The sequence below is a fragment of the Corylus avellana genome, chromosome 3 (genome assembly GCF_965113065.1).
Source record: "Corylus avellana chromosome 3, dhCorAvel1.hap1.2, whole genome shotgun sequence".
In the NCBI taxonomy this organism is placed as follows: Eukaryota; Viridiplantae; Streptophyta; class Magnoliopsida; order Fagales; family Betulaceae; genus Corylus; species Corylus avellana.
In genome coordinates this window covers 4175467-4200327 of record NC_142492.1, presented here as the reverse complement: position 1 = coordinate 4200327, position 24861 = coordinate 4175467, and the positions used below count along the sequence as shown (strand labels likewise).

At 37.5% G+C, this 24861-nt stretch overlaps 3 protein-coding genes and 1 non-coding gene across 4 annotated transcripts; 2 read left to right on the top strand and 2 right to left on the bottom strand.

Moving 5' to 3' along the window:
• The first annotated feature begins 321 nt into the window (after positions 1-321).
• Positions 322-1818, top strand: LOC132176136 (uncharacterized). Its single transcript, XR_015911766.1, has 3 exons — positions 322-386; positions 900-967; positions 1803-1818. It is a non-coding gene; the product is annotated as an uncharacterized LOC132176136 (transcript).
• Positions 1819-4087: 2269 nt separating this feature from the next.
• Positions 4088-5918, bottom strand: LOC132173394 (Late embryogenesis abundant (LEA) protein-like protein). The gene is made up of 2 exons (XM_059584891.2): positions 5687-5918; positions 4088-4878 (listed from the first exon to the last, which is right to left on the bottom strand). The coding sequence occupies exons 1-2, from the start codon at positions 5916-5918 to the stop codon at positions 4088-4090; spliced, it is 1023 nt and encodes a 340-aa protein (XP_059440874.2).
• A 2887-nt stretch (positions 5919-8805) lies between these two features.
• LOC132174496 (uncharacterized) lies at positions 8806-9930 on the bottom strand. The gene is made up of 2 exons (XM_059586145.2): positions 9690-9930; positions 8806-9605 (listed from the first exon to the last, which is right to left on the bottom strand). The coding sequence occupies exons 1-2, from the start codon at positions 9928-9930 to the stop codon at positions 8806-8808; spliced, it is 1041 nt and encodes a 346-aa protein (XP_059442128.2).
• A 7354-nt stretch (positions 9931-17284) lies between these two features.
• On the top strand, positions 17285-23695 carry RUS1 (root UVB sensitive-like protein (Protein of unknown function, DUF647)). The gene is made up of 7 exons (XM_059586785.2): positions 17285-17564; positions 18285-19702; positions 19800-19856; positions 20108-20306; positions 20891-21006; positions 22627-22803; positions 23178-23695. The coding sequence occupies exons 2-7, from the start codon at positions 18638-18640 to the stop codon at positions 23460-23462; spliced, it is 1899 nt and encodes a 632-aa protein (XP_059442768.2). The 5' UTR covers positions 17285-17564; positions 18285-18637; the 3' UTR covers positions 23463-23695.
• The last annotated feature ends 1166 nt before the right edge of the window (positions 23696-24861 follow it).

Sequence of the window (24861 nt, the reverse complement as noted above, 5' to 3'; positions counted from 1 at the left end):
TTTTTTGATATTCTCTTAATTGTGATTTTGTTTTTAAAATCACCAATAGAAATTAAAAAAAGGCCTAACATTTCTCATATATATTTAAAAAAAATATGATATGCGGTATGAGACAGATGCCTTATTGTAAGAAACAAAATCAGTTTAATAGTTATTTTATTAAATTAACTAAAAATCAATTTATAGCAAATTTCTTTCCATAAGAGAGACGAGTTTGAAGATCAACCACACTTTTTTTAAACCGATTTTCTCATTTCGTCCTTTACACAAAGAAGGCCGTCAAGCACCTCACCACCGCTACTCCATGTCAGGCCGCCTTAGCTCCGTCGCCCGCTCCTCCACCGACCGCTCCCGCGACTTTGACAGTGAGTTCGAGATTGTTTGAGGTAACAACGACTTGCCTTTCTCTCCATCTGTGCAAGGCAAATTTGACAAAATTAGAGTCATTTTAGTTGTACATTTGAGCATAATTTACGGGAAATTGTTGTGTGATGTCGCTATATACGGTTTCACAGAGAGTCACACTCCCATTTTTCACCAAACAAACGCTTAAGTCTGAGTTTTTCATTGAAATTCCAGGAATTTCACCACATCAGAGGCTTAATTTTCCAAAACAAAGAAGACCCAGAAGATCATAATCAACTGGGTCGGTGAAAATCGATTGAAAAAGAGAAACACCCAAGTATAGATTAAACCGTATATAGCTACAGCAGAAAATGAAATCGAACAAATTTAGAGTGTTCTCTTCTTCTCGATTCTTCGTCTTATCTGGTAATGATATTGAAAGGTGTGAAAGAGAATCCTCAGTTATATAGACTATTAGAGTCATTTCTCTTTCTCTCCATTTTTCACAGAATTCATATATGTTTTTGTGCTGCATCTTTCATTTTGGTCTTAAGGCTCAAGCTGCACACTACCTGTTTGACGATATTTCTCGGAGAAAGCTGGGTTTTTGAATTGCACAGAGGTTTGAGTAGATTTTGATTGGTTTTCACTAAGTGGATTTTCATTTGCTTAAGCACTACTTTATGTTATGCTTCATCAATACTCAATTTTGGTTTTGATCCTATTGGCATACATTCATTTACTTCCTTTTTTTTAATTTTTTTAATAATCTCTGGATTATAATTTAGACAGGTAGCATTTTATTGAGATCAATCGCCAAAAGTTTCTATTTTATTCAAAGGTTGAGAATTTTTCTAAATATCATTTAGTCATGATTAATTTTGGCAATAAGAGTAGTGACATTTATTCATTTTCCGAAACAGTAAAAATAGAATATTGCTAATAGAGGCTTGTTTGTGTTGCATCATGAGTAGTGACATCTAAAATTCCATATTCTCAGTTCTTACAAGAACATTAGAATTTGTAGCTCAACTTTTGAAATGGCTCTTGTAAAAGTTCCCTCGTTCCTTATTAGAGTTTTAAGGGAATGTTGAGACGGTATTTCTTACTTCAAATCAAGGAGACATGCTCCTGGTGATTGCAATGATGCCACTCCTTTTGCAATGTGGGCGTAAATTTGTTAGTTCACTTTTAAACGATTTGTTGTGATTCACATTTCTAGGCAGATGGCTATGGTCTCTATAATTTCTGGTTGCAGTCACGAGAGTTTGTGAGTATGGATACCATGGGCGAGAATGAAATACTTAGGACTGGATCAATCCCAATGCACCGATACCATTTTGAGCAATAACTTTGTTTTGAATAACATACCATCATTAATAAAGACCAATAGAGAAGTAACTCCTGAAGCATAACTTACTGTTTTGTTATACTGAAAAGTACCAAAATGGTTGCAGCATGCCCCCAAGGAAAACAGAAAAGAAGATCATCTATGACAACATCTTCTAGTCTCACTCCTCATACGTCAGATTCGATAAATCAAGCTGGGAGGGACGATGCCTTGCATGATAACAATGTAGACTTTGAGAAACCAACAAACAAGAAAGCCGAAAAGACAAAACGAAAGAGAAAAGAGAGTTCCTATGAAGATGTTGTGGTATTCTTGAGGAAGAAAATGGAAATTCTTGAGGAAGTGCGTGTTCAAGGAAAAGAGATAATTCGTATTGAGGAGGAAAAAATGAATATGAAAAGGGAAAAGTTTCGCTTGGACCAGTTGGACCATGAACGTATACTTCGTATTGAGGAGGAGAAAATGAATATGGAAAGAGAAAAGCTTCGATTGCAACGATTGGATCGGGATGAGAGAATAATGAAGATTGATACAAGTGGAATGTCGCAAATACAACAAAAATATTGGGGTCAACGCCAAATGGATATCCTTGAGAAGCTAGAGTCAAGCAACTAGTCACCATTTTTTGTTGTTTGCATGTAACTTTATTTTGATAGTAGCTTCTTCAGGCCTTCGATCATTGTTTATTTTGCTACATTTTCACCCCTATAAAATGAGTTTTTTGGATTCTAATGTGATGATGGCTATGAATGAACTCTATAAGCTAATCTGTATGCTGTAGTAATCTTTTGAAGGGAAGATAAACCAAGTCTTCTAGCATTATCTTTTCTTTGGACGATGAATACAGAAAAAATGGGAACGCCTTATCAAAAGCCTCATTCGAAAATACTCTAGGAGGATAAACTAGTGATTTAGCAAGATTGTCAAGAACAAGTTTGTGGCCTTGCAAATGATTACGTCTAATGCATTTACGATGTTGGGTAAGTAGCACAACAATGTGATGTTGATATTTCTTCTTCCATAGGGCCAATAATTATCTCTAACTCACTATCAGAGTCATTAAGAAGCATTTTGCAGGAAAAAAAAAAAAAATAGCGAGTTCTAAAAGGAAATAAGAGAAAAAAAAAAAAAATTGAATTGAAAAAAAAACTTGGGTTGAGGTGAATGAAAATTTGAGAGGAAATAATCTTATTTATATTTGAAGCATATGAACTCTGGAAAAGACTAATATTTTTTTAAAAATGATTGTTAGGAAAAGGCAAAATTTTAAAAATATAACCATTTGAAAAGGGTGAAGATAAATAGCACGCCGGTAAATCTTTTTTTTTTTTTTTTTAATTAAAATATTAAAAAAAAAATTTGATGCCTTGGCGTTTTGAGCACTCGCGTGCTCTGAATCATGGCTCATTTGAAAAATATTGTGTTAGGAAAAGTCAAATATTTTAAAATCTGACCGGTGAGAAAGGGACAGTTTTAAAAATATGACCGTTCAGAAAAATACAGATTTTGGAGAGAGAATAACAAATATATTAAAATTGAATAGTAAAAGTTGATAGCAAAAATAGACCAGATGGTTTGAAAAAGTCGATAGTGAATTTTTTTCTTCTTCAAGTACATGACTTAAACTGTGATGTAGATTTTCAAATCTTAATTAACTGTTTGGATCAAAGAGTAATGCTAAAAGGAGAACGAGGTCTCTAAAGGTTCTGCTGTTTTTATTTTTTTTTCGTTGCTATTTGAATTTAATATAGCATCTTAATTAATGAGAGCATACATGATTTTACATCCAGATTTTTATTCTCTTTGAAGTAATTTTGTTTTGGAAAGAAAATGCATTCAAATTCTAATTTTATGTGGAAGGAAGCAAATGAAAGAAAATTAAGGGTCACGCCATGTGAACATAAATTCCGAATATATAATGTGGACTTAAAAAAAAAAAGAAAAAAAGGGGAATAATTTGATGTTGGATCTATCCGTAGTTTGTACAATAATAAAATAATTTATTTTTAAAAAACAATAGTTTAATTATTATTTTTTTTTTTTTTGATAGATAGTTTAATTATTCCTAATAATATATCAAGCTCACAACAAATAATAAGAATTTAAACTTGTTTATAGACCTTTCATGCATTTCAGCACAATAAAATAGATGTGTGATTTTTAACACTACTCATTGAAGAAAATAAACATATTGTTTAAAAGAGTAATGCTAGAAAGTCCTGAGATATTAAGTGTCATAACTAATCTTTGAATTAGTCATGGTTAAAAAAATAAAATAAAATAAAACTCTTGAAATTGGTTGAAACTATCAGTTGGTGAAATAATTGTAAAATAAAAAAACTATAGTCTTAGAGCATTACTCTTATTCGAATATGTAACCAAATTTCACACTTACTTCCTGCAAACTATTCCATTTCCACTTGTGGCTCCACCGGTGCAATCTAGCATGCTATATTCCATCACCAATGAGTCCTTTTGGTTCGAAATTCCGGCCGGAGAGAAAACACAAGATCTGCAATCCGATGAGAGAAGTGATGTGGTTCTGTACCTATCCTCACCTCCGACGACCGGCATTGCCACCCCTGGCTTTGCCGGATTTTGGAAATCCGGCTGGTAAGACCTCCCAAGCACTCCTTCAACTTTGGAGGATAGGTCGTAGAATCTGAACTGAACCTCCAAGTGAGTAAAACAATCATCTGAAGGAATCTTGTAGTTGTGGATTCTGTCGTCTTCCTTTGTCACCGGCACGACATTGACTGATATCTCTGCCACCTCCGGGAGAATGACGATGACGCTGTTCTTGTCCGATGTTCTCTCCACTCTGACGTCGTTTTCAGGGCTTCTCCATACGGAGAGATGGCCTTGTGGTATGGTTATCTCATTCCCATTGTAAGAGAATTTCAAATAGTCAACTTCGTCATCCCATGTCGCCGACGTGGCGGCCTCGAGTGAGAAAGTGTTGGAGTCAAAGAGAACGCCGAGGGCTTGAATCCATGTATAGTCTCTGGTTCGGCCGGCTGGGCGAAGGCCAATGAAGCGGGCGTTGATTTGGAGGTTGAGATCGGAAACTAAGGTGAAATGCTCGTTGCTCTTGCCGTGGAAGTAGAAAACGATGCCGTCTCCACCAATGAAGCGGGGATCATAGCATCCTGCTCCGGGGGCATTGCAGTTTGGTTTGCGTCCTATGATAATCATAAAAGAAAAATTGAGTAATAATTTTATCCGAGAAAACTTCACTTTAGACCATCAACTATTGTGCGTTTTGAGAATACTTCCTAAATTTTAAAAACTCTCAATTTACAATTTAAACTATGAATTTTCAATTTTAATCAATTTACCATCTCTGTCAGATTTTAAACGTTAAAAAAAGTAAAATAACAATGTTTATACCCTAACTTTTTTTATAAATTTTCAAATTTAATTTACCTTTCATTTCAAATTAAAAATTAAAAAAAAAATCAAAAGGTCATTATTTGGTCTTTTTAGGCATTTTCGGTAGAAGTTAACGGTTAAAACTAACGGATGGAGTCAATTGATTGAAATTGAAAGTTTAGAGGTGTAAATTGAGAGTTTTTAAATTTTGTGATGGTGTTCTCAAAACGCGAGAAAATTTAGAGATATAAAGTGAAATTTTTCCTTTTATCTTTTATTTGATTTCAAAGAAAGGAAAAATTGTGAGTAATAATTTTATATTTTATTTGGTTTCAAAATATGAGGGATTGAGGGTAAAACTTTTTTTTAGTGTTTGGATCGTATCTGGATCCACCCAACACATGCTATTTATTAAACAGGTCATGTGCTTGTAAGGATTAAAGAGTATAGCCTATTTAACTAAATAGGTCTTGTTAGAGTTGCCTATTAACAAGTTGACGGGTCGATCGACCTGAACCCGACACACCAATCCATAATTGCTAATTACTACTTAAAAGAAGGACAATGAGTATATAATTAACCTGATAAATATGTAGTGAAATACGATGATGGTCTTACTCTTGCACTGTGCTTTGCATATGGGTGAATCACAGTTGATATAGCAAACTTTAGCTTTGGGGTCTTTTGGTGATGTTGTTGTTGGGCATTCAGCTGGGCACTCCATCTTTTTGAGAAAGCATGGGCTCCTTCTGCTGAGACAGGTCTTTGTTTCTCCGTAGGTTTGTACAGCAGCAGATACAAAGAGAAGCAGAATGATGAATAAGCCATTCCTGCCTGACATCATCTCCATAGCTCTCATCTTCTTCAATGCCAGAACAATGTAGGGATTGATGGTGTTGTACAACTCATCATCCTCTCTTCTTATAGAATTTAACAAGTGGGATGTTGTTGGAATTATCTTAATAATATTAAGTATTGTTATAAATTAAGATTATTAAAATCAATAATAAATTATATATTTTGGGCTTTGTTAGTTTTTATCGAAAGTTGTGAGATGTATTAAATGAAAGAAAAGGGAAACATTTGTTAATGCAAATTCACTCCTCGAGATTGATTTGAAGCGATACCACGTGCACTTGTACGATTAGCATGAAGTATGGGAGAAAGGAGGAACAAGAGTAGACTCGTTGAGTTTTTGAACGGCTGTGATTTTATGATCTGACGATCAAATAATATAGATCGTAAGATTAAATCAAGTGCAATCTAATGATTAAGATTAGTTATTAATGGTACAATTTAACAGTCAGAATTAGATGACATTATTAATGGTGTCCGTTAATTCATAATTGACAAGAATGATGCTGTTTTAGCACCCCTTCAAAACGTACAGTACATGAAAATACCAAATCTTAAACTAATCTCTTCAACAATTCGACCCACCGACAAAATCCTCTATTCCCCCATTCAAGAGAATCAAACGCCGCCGCCTCCCCCCTCCTCCGCTGCCGAACAATAACCCCCGTTTCTCCGCTGAATGCCATTGGCCCTGATGCTCCAGCACCGCTTACCGACTTTCACATTTCTAAAGAGAGAAATTAGACAAAGAAAAAGCAAGAAATTTAGGACTCACGAGTACTGTTAATTAGTTTTGGTATTTCATATTGATGTGCCTATTTTCTATTAGAGGGCACAAAAGCCCTGATTTATATCGTAATCTATGTAATTTTTTTTTTAAATAAATAAATAAATAAATAAGGAAATAGTTACAGAAAATGATTATTTCTATTCCTGATCTGAAAGGAAGAAATGGAGGATCCTAAAAACGAAAAAGATGTGGACTTCCAAACAATAGACCCAAAACAAATTAAAACAATGCGAAAATAATTATAAAAGATAGGAAATAAGTTAAACAAGTGACTCGGTCCTCTTAAGAGGCTGCACAAGTCGGTTACAGAAGCAAAATGAACAAAGATAAAGACTTCATTATATCTAGAAAATGAATTTGCTGAACTAATATTACACACCAATTACACAGATTTAATGGGGACAAATTAATATCATCTAAAGGAAACCAACCTTGCGATGCGGCTTGAAGTATTCTGATATCTATTTGTTTTTAGGGCAACACGTATCTTCTCCTCCAAGAAATCTCTTTTTCTTTTTTTTCTTTTTTTTTTTAATTTTTTAGCTCAAGTTGGAGTGGGGAACATGGGCCAAGTTGCATATTTAAATGCTTTGCGGGAATTTACATCTTGGTCAATGCTTTGTGGGCGGCTTCTTTTCTGATATAAGAACTCTGCAACTCGCAGGACGACTTTCAATGGTAGAAATTAAAGGCTTCAATTCCTTTGGTTGCTGGAATATTCGCAATCTGAGATGTTTAAGGTTATAATTTCGTGTCTGTAGTGTTGTTCTTGGGCTTGCCGGCCGAGTAAGGCAACACATATATATAAGTTATAAGACATTCTAGTACTTTAATTTGATTAGTTTGCGTTTGACAACTTAATTGGACAGATGTACACTGATTGATGAATTCTATATCTCGTTGATCAATGATGTATATATATATATATATATATATATATATATATGCTTCTCAATATTTTAAAATAAGTTCATATATGTAACTAGCTAGCAAAACTTGTAAGTATGCGTTGGGTAAGTCAATACAAAATATGGGCAAATTATTAACACCAATAATTTCTCTTTATATTATTCTTCAATCGTCTCTTCTCTTTCTACCATGGATGAAAAAAAAGAAAAAAAAAAAAGAACAAAAAGAAAAGGAGGGGCGTTGGAAGGGGGTTTAATTTCTATTTCTTTCCCTTTTTTTTTTATTCTTCGCATGATCAGCTACTGTCCGAATCCTCGCAGGTTTGGATTCTGTACATGCACCAACCAAGATACATTTGTTTACTAGTTAGGACGTAATAAAACTATACACTTAAGTGAATTTAGCCTATTTAGGAAACATATAAGTTCTTGAATTCCTATGTTTAAGATTGGTTAAAAGAAAATTGTCTCCTTGCATGCTGGCAAGGTTGAATTAATATCAAGGTTATGATAATTTTCCATCTTCAAGACTAGATCCATTGATCAGATCTCGCTCTAAAGCTTCTTATATATGCCTTTTCTCGCTGCTATTTTGACTTTAATATATATGTTATCTCTAAGAGACATGATACATTTCCTCCTAGTGTTCTCCTGATCCTACGTGAATATTGTTTTCTAAAAAAAAAAATATGAGCTGAGGGACTAATGAAATAAGTTTTTTTTTTTCTTATTAGAAATTTTTTTTTTTCTTTTGTTTTTCTAGAAAACAATATCCATGCACGTAACATCATAAGAACATCAAGACATCTAGCATTTCTTTATCTCTATGTAGCTTCTTAATAAGCACACATGAATTTTCATTCTTTTTGAAGTAATTTTATTCTGAAAGAAAATGCATTCAAATTACTTTGAAGACTGCATACTTTTACATGGAAGGAAGCAAACAAAAGAAAAAGGTCACACACACTCATAACGTGTGACCATAAATTCAAAATAATGCGTCAAAATAAATAGAAAAGAATAATGCTATTTAATAGACTGTAATGCAACTTAGATGATTTTTACTATCACAATAGTTGTAAAACAATCTACTAAATTGAGAGAGCTAAAAACCTCGCCACTCATGCAATTGAAGAAACATAAACCTTAATTTTATTGTTTAAAGATGCGCCAAATTTTGAGACTCATTTCCTGCAAACGATTCCATTTCCACCGGTAGCTCCACCGGTGCAGTCTAGCATGCCATGCTGCATCACCGACGAGTCCTCCGACTCCTCCTGGTCCGAAACTTCAGCCGGAGAGAAAACACAAGATTTGCAATCCGATGAGAGAAGTGATGTGGTTCTGTACTTGTCCTCACCTCCGACAACCGGCATTGCCACCCCTGGCTTCACCGGATTCTCGAAATCCGGTTGGTAAGTCCGCCCAAGCACTCCTTCAACTTTGGAGGACAAGCCGTAGAATCTGAATTGAACCTCCAAGTGAGCAAAGCAGTCGTCTGAAGGAATCTGGTAGTTGTGGATTCTGTCATCTTCCTGTGTTACAGGCACGACATTGACTAATATCTCCGCCACTTCCGGGAAAATGACAGTGACGCTATTCTTTTCCGATGTTCTCTCCACTCTGACGTCGTTTTCAGGGCTTCTCCATACAGAGAGATGGCCTTGTGGTACGGTTAACTCATTCCCATTGTAAGAGAATTTCAAATGGTCAACTTCATCATCCCATGTCGCCGCCGTGGCGGCCTCGAGGGAGAAAGTGTTGGAGTCAAAGAGAACGCCGAGGGCTTGAATCCATGTGTAGTCTCTGGTTCGGCCGGCCGGGCGGAGGCCAATGAAGCGGGCGTTGATTTGGAGGTTGAGATCGGAAACTAGGGTGAAATGCTCGTTGCTCTTGCCGTGGAAGTAGAAAACGACGCCGTCTCCACCAATGAAGCGGGGATCTTGGCATCCTGCTCCGGGAGCATTGCAGTTTGGTTTGCGTTCTATATAAAATTTGTGATGATTAATTTAAATAAATATGAATTGAAGTGAAAAATGATATGATGATGATAGTGTTAATTACGTACTTTTGCACTCTGCTTTGCATATGGGTGAATAACAGTTGATGTAGCAAACTTTAGCTTTGGGGTCTTTTGGATATGATGTTGGGCATTCAGCTGGGCACTTCATCTTCTTGTAAAAGCATGGGCTCCTTCGAGTGGGACAGGTCTTTGTTTCTACTTTGATTTTTTCTGTTTTGGCATGTGCAGCACTAGATACAAAGAGTAGCACAATGATCATGAATAACCCATTCCACCTCATCTCCATCACTCTGCTGATCTTCAATGCAAGGATTGCTAGCTAGCTGTCTAGTAGTGTAGTAGTACTGTAGCACTAGCGATTGATCCTCCTCTCTTCTCTCTGGCTCTTCTTATAGATTTCAACAGGTGGGATTTCTTTTGTTTAATCTCAAGTTGTAGGGGCCGGGAATATGGGCTATGTGATCAGATGCTTCAAGTAAATGCTGTACGGAATTTAAAATCTGAGTCAATGCTTAATTAATGCTTTGGGGCTTCTAAATCTGATCTAAAACTCGATCCACGACCAAGCAGTTTGACTTTCAGTGGTGTTTAAGCGCGTATGACATTTTTGTTTAGACTTTTAGCTAGAGAGCTGAAAAGCATGCCATACGTGCGCGCACGCAAGCACGCAAACACCGGCACATATACCGGTGGCAATGGCATTTCTGCATATATGGAAACCCACTAATTACTTTGCTTGCATTAATATAATATAAATGAATACAAGTCAATGGGAATAATGTGCTTCACGGGTTTGTGAGAATATATAGAATATTTTTTATAATTGTTTCTCAGTAATCAAATATTTGAGATTTGGTTATCTTTTTTAGTAGATTATGGAATGCGTACAATTCTTAATTAAGATGTAATCTTGTGACAATACTTTCTATAAACACCCGAAAATTTTGTATGTGTGCGTGTTTTTTTTTTTTAAATTCTTTCTTAACTTGAGTTTTTCGTAAACTAAAAAGGATGTTCTTGCTTGAGATTGCGTAGTGTCGTCGCTGCATGAATGAATGTACCGCAAACGAAGCAGAATGTGGGAGAGTTGTGGGAAAATGTTGGTCTTGGACGTGGAACAAGGCTTGTTGATAAAGCTAGGTTCATCGCACGTAGGGTTTGAAGTAATTATTATTATTATTATTTTCTAATCAAAGCAGGAGAGGGGGAGGGTTTGAGGTAATTAATTTGCCCCATAAAGCAAGTAAAATCAATCCTCTAGCTCGCAAGAAAGTTTGTGGGAAAATGTTGGTCTTGGACGTGCATGGAACAAGGCTTGTTGATAAAGCTAGGTTCATCGCACGTAGGGTTTGTGGTAATTATTATTATTATTATTTTCTAATCAAAGCAGGAGAGGGGAGGATTTGAGGTAATTAATTTGCCCCATAAAGCAAGTAAAATCAATCCTCTAGCTTGCAAGAAAGTTGTGTAAGAAATTTCATTTAAAGTATGTCCCTTATGTCACATATATTATTGTAATTATAAAATTGCGGTGTTCAATAATTTATTCCAATTAAAGCTTATTGTGTAAATCAAATATTCTGAATTAAATTACTGATTTAATTCTTGTGGAACAAGTATTTGATTCCAATCAAATATTCTGAATTAAAGCACTGATTTAATTCTTGTGGAACGAGTATTTGATTTCATTAAAGATTTTATTTTTGTGGAATCAATTAGCTGTATTGATTTGATTTTTATTCCTTGATGGGAGGAATAATTAAGGTAACAGCTCTAATTGAGGGTCCCCTGACCTACCTATAAATAAGACATGTGTATTCCATCAATTGGCACTCACTGGTAAGCATAGGTCAGAAGAACCTCTCAATATTTTTAATTTTTTAGTTTAGTTGCTGTGGAGTTGTTCTTCAAGTCACTTAAGCAAAGCAATGGCCGGAGGTACATATATATTAAACTATTTCCGCTGCTAATGTTATTGTTAATTAGCATTTAATATATATTGAATTCTTACAAGTTGACCAATGTAATATATATATATATATATATATATATATATATATATATATAAGCCATTGGTGCCAGGGTAACGCGGTGGAACTAAACTTTTAGATAAGGGGGACGAGGAAAAAAAAATTAAATTTAGAAGAGTTATCTCATAAAAACATATATTTTGGGGGCATTTTAAAATTTTCTATAAGGTTAATGAGTGCTTTAGAATGGTGAATCAGAGAGGCGTGTAGATTCAAGCTAATTAAGAAAAACAAAAAAAAATTGCAAAAGAGAGAATGAAGAGAGTGGTGAGAGTTTTAATTTTTTTTAAGTTCTGTTTGCTTTGTGTTCTAGTGTTTTACTAGAAGTGTGGTTGTAATTAAGTTTGAGAAACTAGATTAGTAGCTCTCCATATGATTATATTAGGCATAATTATTGGGCCGCTACAAAAGATATTGGACCTCTCAAATATTTTTGGGATTTAGAAGTAGACACATCAGCCAAGGATTTGTTCCTAAACACAATTATATCGAAGATTTCATTGTCTTGGTTGTATTACAAAAGTATACTCATGTAATAGCACGGCAGTGGTATAAAAAAATTAAAAAAAAAGAAGAAGGGTAAAATGTTGTATTTCCAATCAGTCAATTGCAGTCTATAAAGAGGTGCATGTCTAGAGCTGAAAGTGACAATTCCCACCACCAAAAAATAAAAATAATAATAAATAAACAAATAAAAAAAAAAACTGCATTTTGAGGAAACAAATTGAAGGGTATTTTCTGTTCTTCATAAAAAAAGAGGGAATAAAATTAAAAGAAAATTTTTGAGGGGAGGCAAAAACATTATTTTGGAGGGACAAATTTATAAAAATAACATATTTTAAGGAAAAATTTGAAACTTTTGGAGGGACACTCGACCTCCCACGCATCCAAGTGGGTCTGCCCCTAATTGGCCACCCATTCGTTGAGGTTGTTGGACTACCCCTGATACCATTTGGGGTGGTCACGTTTACCCCTTATGTGCCATCAAGTGTGGTTGAGATTACCCATGAGCCATGAGGGTTGGTTGTGGCCACTATCGATTGGTATTGGGGGTGGTCGCACCACCCCGATGCAGCACTTTTTGCTTTTTCTACTTCTAAAATATATATATATATATATTTTGGTTAACTTTAAAGGTAGAGGAAACTTAACTTGTACCCTTTAGTATCGTTGGATCCTAAGGTCTCCTCTTTGGTGGGGTTTTCTTCTAGGCGGACGTTTGTGGATGTGTTACGAATGGCGTTAGGTGTTGAGGTGAAGTGTTTGTCCTTGTGCCTTCTCGACGTGTTCTAGGTCTCGGTCGGCCTTGTGAAGGGAAGCAGCGGAGATGAGCTGTGTATAGCGGTGGGCTGCTATGATTTGGAGAAGCCGGCGACCTTGGACCAGCAGATCTTGCCGAAGAAGAAGAAGAAGAAGAATGGTGTTTTGCTGGCGGCAACAGTATCAACGTTGAGGAGGAAAAAGATGAAGGGTTTTTTCGTCAATTGCTGGGTGAAGAAGTTCCTAGGGTTTTTTCGTGTGGAACTGTTTACTGGATCTGCTGGATGGTATGCAATTGAAGCCCAAAGCTGATGGTAAAGCGGCGTAGTGTTGATATTTTGGGGGAGCCGGGTTTGGATAGTGTTGTGGATCCGGTTTTGGATCCTATTTCCGATCCTGGCATGGGTCATGTTTCGGATCCGGTTATTGATCCGGAAATCGGCCTAGACCTGGGTTTAGGTCCAGATTCGGTCCTGAATCCCATCAGTGTCTTTCTTCGGATCCATATTTATTGTTGGTGGGTTCTCCACACATCATTGTTGAAGATACAGACGAGGGGTTGGTTTTGGGTACTATAGCGGGTCGTGGGGTTGTCTATCCGGAGTTGACGTTGTCGGACATGAAAATTTATAAAAATACAAACTAAAAACAACAAAAAAAAAAAAACCAGACCAACGACTGACCATGGGTCACCACTCACTAGACCCATCCACAATTGGTCATGTGTTAGTCCAAACCCAAGGCGTGGCCTTGGCAAATGTCCACTTTGTTTTTGGTTTTTAAGAGGAATCGCTTAGTACAATATAAGAGGGTAAAATGGTCTTTTCAATTTTAAGACTATTTTACCCACTTGTTTTGCCTATCCAGTTCTTCTCAATTTTCTTTAAAATAGAGAGCATCATTTTCACCCCCCTCATATCAATACCGGCAAGTCTAAAGACCTATACGACAAGGCATACTTCTTAGGACGTTCAACGAAACGTTTTGATTTGACTGCGTAATACGACCGTCGTTTTATACCTCCAAAAAGAAGAAAATTGTACATTGTGTTTGAGTACATCGTTTGAAAGTAAAAGGGATTGGCGGTGGAACGAAGAGCAACCAAATAGCCCCAGCCCTCTGGGAGTCGGGGGTTGGCCTCCGGGAGTCGAGGGTTGTCGGCGGCAGACTACTTCAGCAACTCATCTTCCTTCTCCTCAGCTAAAAGGTAAAAATATTTAATTTGGGTGGGCTCTACTATTTGGTCCGCTTTCTTTTGTGTGGCAAATGAATCTACTTTTTTTGGGTGGTTGCTCCTCCACTTGTTTCTACTCTTAGCAAAAACATTGTTAGAGTAATTAATTATTTCAATTGATTGATTATGTACACCAGTTAATAACGTTTGAGTTTTATGAATTCTCTTTGTTTCTTTCTTCAGTTAAATATTGTTTAGCTGAGAACAAAATTAGCATGAAATGCGTGTAGTAGTTATCTACTCTAATCCGACTGGCAAAACCCACTGCGAGATAAATTTGTTGCGCCAATTTTCCTAGTTGGGTATGCTCTTTCAACAACTATCATTGCTATTTGTAATGTAAAAATCAGTGATTCCCATAAAAATGGTAGCTTTTTAAAATCGTATGACCCCTAAGGTTGACTAACTACATTGTTTTCCTGTTAGTACTTTGGAGTGCTATTTTCATAGTGAGGAAAAAAATCGCTCATAATCTTCATGCCATACAAAACTTACAATGATTAATTATTTTATAGGAGAAACTTCACTTTGACCCTCTGAACTTTCACCCGATTTTACAACTTTCCCTAAACTTTCAAATCTCTCATATATTTTGGACCCCTGAATTTTCAATTACTCTCAATTAGATCCCTTTCGTTAATTTTAGCCATTAAAAATACAAAAAAAAAAGACCAAAGTGTCCTTGATTTTCATTTTTTTCAAAAATAAAACAACGTTTTGGAAGTTAAAATTTTATACAAAAGTCAGGGGTATAAACGTTATGTAATGTTTAAAATCTGACGGAGGGGTCCACATTGAGAGTAATTGAAAGTTCAGGGGTCTAAAATGAGAGATTTGGAAGTTCATTGGGGTTTGAAAAATCGAATGGAAGTTCAGGAGGCCAAAGTGAAGTTTTCCCTATTTTATACCATTCAATGTTACTTATAGTGGTGTTTTTTTAACATTGTCCAGTATGCCTTTTGCAATTCCCCAACCCTCATATATTATAGAATTTCTTGTGCTTGCGGTGTCTTCAACTTGAACTGCATCAATGGTTGCCATAACTTTGCAAAATATTCATTTTTTTTTTAATAGTAATTGTTGTATATATCAAAATGCCAATGTGGCGCAACCCTAATACACAAGAAGCATATAAAGAGAGCGCCTAGAGACACCCAGAAAAGCCTTAAGCTCCCAATGAGCACCTACAAGAGACCCACAAAGAACCACCCAACAAACACCCATAAGAAACACCCTACACAAAGGCTAACCCACAGAACCCAACAACACCACAGAATCACCCCACATCCCTAACCCTACTCGAGCCACCCTCCTTAGCCTCAAAGTTAAGGAAACATTCCAAATTCTTGAGCTCCCTCTTTCCCTTGACCTTTGGAGCATAAAAGTCTTGAGCTCCCTCCTCATCGATGGCAATCAAAAGACTTTCCTCATTCCCTCCACAAGATTTCATCGCGAACTTCGTCTCGCCCTTCACCCGAGTAGCACCTTTTTCTTATGCAGTTGTTTAGCTTCTTTTTCCTTTGCTCTCCGCGAATACCCCGGAGTGAACTTGGAAACAAAGGATTGTTTATCTATCAAAACTTTGGCAGGTGCAGAAATTATAGGAGCATCCTCTAATACCGGAGGAAAAGAGAATTGTTTCATGCATAGAAGCCTCGCCAAAGAAACAGAAACTGCCGCAGAAATTGCCGAAGGAAAAGAGAATTGTTTGATAGGAACAGTAGCCACCATCGGAGGAATAGTAGCCTCATCCCTCATTCTGTGCCAAAGCCTCGCCAGAGAAACAGAAACTGCCACAAGAGTCACTGAAGAAGGTTTCTGACCAAAGTCCATAGTCACCAAGCTCGGGGAACTAGCCGGACAAACCATCGCATGCGTTAGCACCGCTGTAAGGGCTTTGGGGACATCACCAGCGAGAGTAAGGACCGACACAGCTAGCATCGGCTCTGCAGTCGGAGTCTCAGGCACGTCGGAGGACCCACTAGAGACCTCCTGCACATCTGAAAATGATGGACACTCCACGCTCGTCGGGGATGACACCTGCGAGACCAAATCCAGAATCAAATCTGGTTCCGGATCCAGATCTAAACCCGGATCCATATCCAAACCAGATCCATACTCAATACCGGATCCATGCCTGAAACTGGATCCATACCCAAAACCGGATTCATACCCGAAACAGGATCCATACCCAAACTCGGATCCAGATCCAAATCCACACCCATGGCCCCCATACCATCGACGTTACGCCAATTTCCAGTGGGCTTCACCTGCTTACCTTCCAGCAGGCCTGCATGCAACCCGTCAAGAATCTGGACCCATTGCACATGAGAAAACCCTAGATACTTCTTTACCCACCAATTGACAAAAAAGCCCTTCATCTTATTCCTTCTCAACCCAGCTGTAGCGGCTGCCAATGAGTCACCAGTCTTCTTCCTCTTCGGCAATCTATGTGGGATTATCGACACCGGCATCTCCAACTCATAGCAGTCCACCGCTATACGCGTCTCAACACCACAGCTAACATTCCCAAAGCCATCCGAATAAGGTAGTACATCGAGGAGGCAAGAGGACAGGAGCTTCGGAGCTGTCCTCACCTCTACGCCTGACGCCGCACGTATCACATTCGCAAACGACCTCCCAGTAAACAAACCCACCGAATAGGGTGCCATAGGAGCCTCATAATCTAACCCTTTCTCTTTTGTTGCAATCAACGGACGCAACTCACTTGCAAACAGCTGCCATCCTCGCCCATTGCGGCCTTCTGGGATCCATATGACACCTTTACGTCCACCTTCAACATAGATGCCCACATGCAAGAACCTTCCCGCCCCCCCTCTATGAACCATCAGTGCCTTCCCATCCTCCTGGTAAGCCTTGGCGAACTCCTCCTTCGCCGGAGACAAACACGCAAGGGTGGATATCGGTATAGCCATGCCCGCATAAGTTTTTTTGAAAAAAAAAAAAAATTCAATTTATTTTTAGAAAATTTAGCCCAACCAATTTTTTTAAAAAAGCCCAGCCTATTCTTAATTTTTTTTTTTTGGCCCAGTAAAAAACCATTGTCACAGCGTGAAGGTCTAAAAAATAAAAAAAAATAAAAAAAAGGTTACGATTTCAAATTTTTCATTTTTTCCCCCAAATCCCCGAAACGTTTCCCTCTCCTCATCTCCCACGTTGCTCCCTCCCTCCCCTCATCTTCAGCCGCCGCCAACCTCCAAGCACTGCCGCCACCGAACGCCACCGCCACCACGGTTAAGCCGACCATCCAAAACCGGTCACGTCACCAGCCGAAATCCGGCAGACCTCTATCCCGCCGTCACAACGACCAGCGACACCCACCATCCAAAAACCGGCAAGTCACCAGCTCAAAAATCCGGCCAAACGCCACCACCGGTAATTTTTCGCTCTTATTATCTGGTTTTTCTCTTGTTTTGGGGAATAGAATCCTGGTTATCTTGCTGATTATGCTGATTATCTTTCTGATTTCGGAAAGCAACAGACTTCTTGCAGTTTTTTGTTTCTATTTGTTCCTAGTTTAACACATTTCATAAATTTCTTATCTTTATATTGTTGAAATCTCTAGTTTCTCTTTGAGTTTTTGTTCTACCCTTTGAATTTCAAGTTTGAAATCATATTGATTTGGGGAATTTTTGATTAGGTCCGAATTTTGGAGAATTTTAGTAAGAATCTAAATTCCTAAAATTAACTTAGGGCTTTTGTGTGTAGTGGATTTTTATGCATGATTTAAGCTCTGGGTTGTTACATTAATGGGTTGAAAGCTTCAATTTCAATATTGTTCATAGTATGGACATAAACCCTAAACCCTAATATGTATAGTATGAATTAAATTAGGGTCTTTGGTATGTGAACACTAGGATTGCTAATTAGATGGGTTAATTACATTCAATTCCTCATTGTATTTAAGTACCAGTGATTAGAAAAAGAAGAAAAAAAAGAAAAAGTACCAGTTCATTATAATATTATAATATATAAATATAATATATAATAAAAATTATAAAAAATATAAAGAGAACAACAAAATAAAATTTATCATTATATTTATTATTTTATTCACGCCCCTGCATGAATGAATTCCCGGATCCGCCACTGCAGACACGCCGCCTCCAACGAATCCACCAACCAAGAAGATGCTGGATGACTCGCACAAATAGCCCCTACGAACCCTTTCCTTTTTTCCTCCAGACGAAAATCAGGATACCCATCCTTCGCTGAAAGGCAGAAAGATTTAGCTTCAATGTAAAAGTGGCGCTCCATAAAAAAAGCTCATCAGTCCCTAGCGAGTGGCGCCAACATGCGCCATGGCTAGGGTGAAAATTCTCGACGAACCTGGTTCGACGAGAAGAGAGAGAGAGCGTTTTAGAGAGGAGTCTGCAAAATATTCATATATTAGTTTCAAATATAATTTGACGAAGTCATTATTCCTACTTAGGACGATATAGAGAGAGATGGGCTGCGTTTTTAGGGCCTCATGCCTTTCGGGAAGTTTGGTGTCTCCTCCTACAATCACTCCTTCAGAGAAATGGCCATTTGTCTCTACATGTCTATTGCCACTTAGTCGCAGGCCATCCCTATTCCCATTCCTTGCCAGCACTACCACCATGGCTCGTGTTCATGGGCTGCCTTGTAAAAACCAACAAATTCATAATTTGGAAAAAATCAGTGGAGACCCTTTACCTTTTCATTCTCTGTTCCTTCCTCTGCCGCTGGTTGGTGGCAGCAGTGGCGGTGACAACAACAACAACAATGGTGGTTGGGATAACCCTTTCGATTCTGAGGGTTCTTGGTGGTGGAATGATGATTCTTCTGGTCCTCATAACCCCTTTCTTGTATTCTTGTTATTTTGTTCCTCCATGTTATTCTGCTTCTGCCACTTGCAATTGGCCAAATCTGCTCTTGCAAGAACTACTACTACTACTAGTAGTGCTTCTACCTCTCTGGAAGAATCAGAGTCATTGGAGTCATTGTCTGTTTGGGAAGTGAGGGGAGGCAAGTGGACCAAGCTTATTGCTGATTGTTTTAAAGATGTATTCGTCATTGAACAACCTGGTACTGGTACTGGTAGTACTCGAACCTTCATCCCAGAGAAGTTGTGGTTGCGGTGCAGAGATCTCTTCATGGGTTTGATGCTACCGGATGGTTTTCCCCACAGTGTAACTAGCGATTACTTGGAATACTCTCTGTGGAGAGGAGTCCAAGGTATTGCCAGCCAAATCAGTGGTGTCCTTGCCACGCAGGCCTTGCTCTATGCCGTTGGATTGGGGAAAGGAGCTATTCCTACCGCTGCAGCTGTCAACTGGGTACTCAAGGATGGAATTGGGTATCTCAGCAAAATTATGCTCTCCAAGTATGGGCGGCATTTTGATGTCCATCCCAAAGGATGGAGGTTGTTTGCTGATCTTTTGGAAAACACTGCCTTTGGATTGGAGATGTTAACCCCTTCTTTTCCACATCTTTTTGTTTTCATTGGTGCTACTGCTGGAGCAGGACGCTCGGCTGCTGCACTTATACAGGTAACTATGCACGCATATTGTTGTCTTTTCTCACAGTGACTCGTAATAATTACCTTGTTCATTGATTTGACTCATAGTGAAACTTATTATTCCATAGGCCTCTACCAGGAGTTGTTTCTATGCTGGTTTTGCTGCACAGAGGAACTTTGCTGAGGTGAAATATAACATCTTTTCCTTGTTTATGTTTCAATTTCTTAGATTTAATTATTCATCAAACAGAAAAAAAAATTCTTAAATTTAACTGGCTTTAAGGATGCATGGAAAGCCTGTAACTTCTTTTCCCTATCGTGGAATCGAATTTGCTATACCAATGGCATGTCCTTTTGCCGGCACTAGCACATGACTTTAATGTGCTTTCACATTAGCCTATCATATATATTTTCTGAAGGGAGTTATTCGTTGTAGGTAATTGCGAAGGGTGAAGCTCAAGGAATGGTGAGCAAGTCTATCGGTATCATGCTTGGTATAGCATTGGCTAATTCCATTGGCTCCTCCACATCTCTTGCCCTAGCTTCTTTTAGTGTGGTGACTTGGATTCACATGTTCTGCAATCTGAAGTCATATCAATCCATTCAACTAAGGACTTTAAATCCTTATCGTGCAAGTAATTTCTTTCTCTTCACTCCCTCTCTCTCTCTAAATGTTTTATATGATGAAATTGTTGTAACTAGATATTCTCACCACTGTATTTGCACTGAATTAGTTTATTGTGGGTGATATACTAACTATGATGTTCACATAATTGACCCCTATGAAACCAGAACTGATTTGATTTTAGACGCATAGTGGATTTACAATAGTGCAAAATGGAAGAAAAAAAGTTCTGTAATAGATTTCGAACAGGAGCATGTGGGAAATTACAACCTTACATATGGGCCTTTCTACTCCCTCCCCATGACTTCCCTTCTTGAACTTGTTCATTTTGTTACTATGTCGTGTGACCATTGAAGACCTCAAAGATGTTTGCTACTATTGCATCGTTGATATCAACTGCCAACACCAGTTTACTATTCAGCATGAGTTCATTGAAGTGATTAAAAGTTTCCCACATAACAAACTGATAGTTTCATTGCCATTATTCATGTAGAGGAGTAATTTTGTTAGTTCTTATGGACATTATCACCGTGATTATTATTTGGTAACTAGTTCATTGTATAATGGAAAAGTTGTCTTTAATTCTCTTATCAGGTTTGGTGTTTAGCGAATATCTCCTTAGCGGCCAAGCACCTCCAGTCAAAGAAGTCAATGATGAGGAACCACTTTTCCCAGCTCTACCATTTCTTAATGTAAATTCCTCATACAAAGTGAGTAACAATTCTGCTTTCTTCTAATGTGGCTAATGATTCCTCTGCCTTAGGTAAAATAGAAATGTTGTGAGAAATTTTACTGACTTATGGACGGGTTAATTGTGCCATGCTGAATCTTGTGTGAGATAACAAGCGCTATATATGCGTTAGAACTTTACATGTGAAAGCTTTTCCTTTTTTTCTTATGTTGTTGATACATGCTGTCTGGGTATTTAATACGCCTGATGCGTTTGAAATTACTGTAATTATTAGGTAGAAATCTTGGTTATTTTTTAGGTTATCCATAAAGTTTGCATGTTTCTAGCGTTTGAAGTTTTTAAGTTATAGTAGATTTGAGATGGGAGATGACTCCAAGGTTAGATTCTGGCATGATCTTTGGTGTGGGGACAAGTCCCTAAAGGAAAGCTTTCTAGATTTATGGGGTATTGCTTGCACGAAAAATGCTTTCGTAGTGGCTCACTTGAGCTTTTGGAGGCTCCAATTAATGGAACGTAAGCTTTGTTAGATCGGTTCATGATTGGAAGGTGAATGTCTTTGCCTTGTTTTTCAATTTGTTGTATTTAGTTAAAGTGAGACAAGAATGTGAAGACAAGCTTTGGTGGGCCCCCTCCAAAAGAGGGTTGTTCGATATTAGATCCTTCAACAGTGCCCTTGTTTGTAATAATGGCATTCTTTTTCCTTGGAAGAGTATTTTGTGATCTAAGGTTCCTTTGAGAGTAGTTTTTCTGCTTGGTCGGCGGCCATAGAAAAGTCCCTTACCATGGACAATCTTAGAAAGTGGCATGTTACTGCGGTTTATAGGTGTTGTATGTGTAAGAGGAATGGAGAGTCTATTGACCATCTTCTTCTCCATTGTAAGGTTGCTTGTGCCTTGTGAAATTTATTTATTTTTTATTTTTTATTTTTTCAGTCGCTTTGTCTTATGCCTAGACGAGTAGTTGAGTTGTTTGCTTGTTGGTAGCACTCAGAGTGCTGCTGTATGAAAGTTGGTGCTTTCTTTCTTTCTATGGTGTCTTTGGAGGAAAAGAAATAATTATAAGTTTTGAGGATCGCGATAAGATGTTGGTGTAGTTTAAGTCTTTTTTCTTCCATACTCTTTATCTTTGGACAGCTGCATTTATATCTCCTTTGCTGCTTAGTTTTCATGATTTACTTGTTCTCTTTTCTCCTAGCGAGCTGTTACTCTTATATACTTGTGTACCTAGGTGCCATTTATGCTTTTAATGATATTTGGATTAAAGAAGAAGAATATGACATCCATTCTTGCTGCTGCTGGGTCAAGTCCTTGAATCTTCTTACAGGTTGAAGGTAGGTTGGAGAGTGGCCTATGGGCTGTGCACAAGTTGTGATTAACCACTCCATAATAAAACATTTACAACTGGGAAATTATCCATGCGAAAGGGATTATTTCTGTCCATAAAGTTACCTTCTTTATCATTGGGATTTGTGCAGTATATGGTACCTTTGATTTAGGATTTGGGCTTCTGATTTTCAGAAAATTTTAATCTTTGATTAATTAGGCAGTGTAAGGCTGGGAGGATATATCAAAATGTTTGCAGTAGTTTCTGCTTGGTCTGATTTTTGCACATTGTGGTTTGTTGATTCCCCTCTTTTTAGGCACAACCACATGTCCTTACTTCTGACGCAAAGGATGCAGCTTCTGAAATTGAAAGTCGACTGCAGCTAGGATCTAAGCTCAGTGATATTGTCCACAACAAGGAGGATTTCCTTGCACTTTTGAATCTGTATAGAAATGAAGGCTACATTTTGGCTGAGCACAAAGGAAAATTCTGTGTAAGTCAACAGTCCCCTTGATTTTCAAATCTCCATTTCTTTAATTTCTTTCTCCTACTTTCTTGTCCACTGGTCGTGACACAGACATTTCTAGAATTGAAATGAGTAGACTTCCAGATTTCTCTTAAAATAGGTGGGATTTATTTGCTTGTATAGAGGTTTAACAAAATTCAAGTGACAATTCTGAAGTGGTAAAACCGAAGAATAAATCTGATATGGACAGATTTTGGAATGACAATAGATGATGCCATCATGAGAACTCAATATATTCTTTGTAAACTCTTTGTTTCTTTCTTTTAATTGTTTAAGAAAGAAAGAAAGAAAGAAAAAAAAAAAGATGACAAACTAATTATACTTTTTCTTCTTGGGCTCAGGTGGTGCTTAAAGAAAGTTCTTCTCCCCATGACATGCTAAAGGCACTCTTCCAAGTCAACTATTTGTACTGGTTGGAGAAAAATGTGGGATTGGAAGAAAGAAGTGCTTCTAATGAGTGCAGGAATGGGGGGAGGCTGCAAATATCTCTAGAGTATGTGCAGAGGGAATTCAACCATGTTAAAAGTGATGGGGATTCAGTGGGTTGGGTCATGGATGGGCTTATTGCACGACCTTTGCCAAACAGGATTCGCTTGGAGCATGTGGCCTCTTCGATTGCCTCTTGATATGACTGGTGGATGATGATTGCCACATGGCCTCTTCAATTACTTGGACAAACTTTTAAGAGTGCAAGAAAATGGGAAAAGAAATTCGTATATATCAGGCCATTTTGGACTCCTGGACTCGACTCATTTTTGGCTGCAAAGTTTACACTGTACAGGTTCTCAGCAAATTTTTTGCAAAGCCTTGAAATCACTTGATGCGACAAGGAAACAAGGCAGAGTTGTCACTCGAATAGAAGGACAAAAAAAATAAAAAATAAAAAAAAATGAAGAGTTGTCACTCATGGTTTACTTTAGTTTGTAATTTTGACAATTAAAATTATGAGGTTTACTCAAGCTACAAATAAGTGTTTTTTTTTGTCAAAATTTCATTCAGGCTCAATTTGTTTCGACGTAAAATATTTTCTTGAAAATAATTTATTGGAAAACATTTTTCGATGTTTGGCGCGTACAAAAAATCATTTTTTTTTTTAAAAAAAAATATATTTTATATATATTTCATTGAATCATATTAAACTTTAAATTATGAAAATGTCTCGACTAGCTTTTTGCGGTGGCTTGGTCAAGTCCTGCGAGTCCAGTATGGGTCCTTGTAGATCTTGACGATGTCCTAACCAGTTCTCGACGGTGTCCCAGTTAGGTCTTGGTCGGGTTTTGGCGGGGCCTTGTCGGGTTTCAGCGGGGTCTCGGTTGAGTCTTATTGCCTATTTGAGATTGCGTTTGAGAAATAGAGCTTTTAAGTTAAAAAGAGTTTTTGGGCAAAAGTTTTATTTTTAAGCATTTGCCAAAAGTGCGTTTTGGTCATTTTTAGGCTTTTTTTACCCTTAAAAGTGTTTTTAATTTTTTTACCAAATCGAGTTTTTTATTTTATTTTATTTTATTTTTATTTTCAAACGGACATTTTGAGTGCTAAAAACACTTTTATGTCCCTCAAATGCAATCTCAAACAGGCCCTTAGTGAGGTCTCGGTAGGTCTCATCGAGTCCTAGCGGGGTCCCAATTGAGTCTTAGTGAGGTCTCGGTAGGTCTCATTGGGTCCTAGTGGGGTCTCGACCGAGTCTTGGCAGGGTCTCGGTGGGTGTCCAGGCATCCCAGTCCTAGCGAGGTCCTGATGACATCCTAGTTTGGTCTGCCGATTTGAAAATGAAATGTTCAAACTCGGAAAATGGTTTTTGGTTTTCAAAAATGGAAATTATTTTTCGAAAATTAAAGAGACGTTTTCAATCAAACCGAAAAATATTTTTCGTTTGATTATTATTTTTTGTCGCACCAAACATTTAAAAATACGAAAAACATTTTTTAAAAAACATTTTTAAAAAATCATTTTACGCAAAAACAAATTGAGCTGTAATAGAAAACTTGTTGCTGATCACATTGTCCATACCATGCTAATGAAAACATG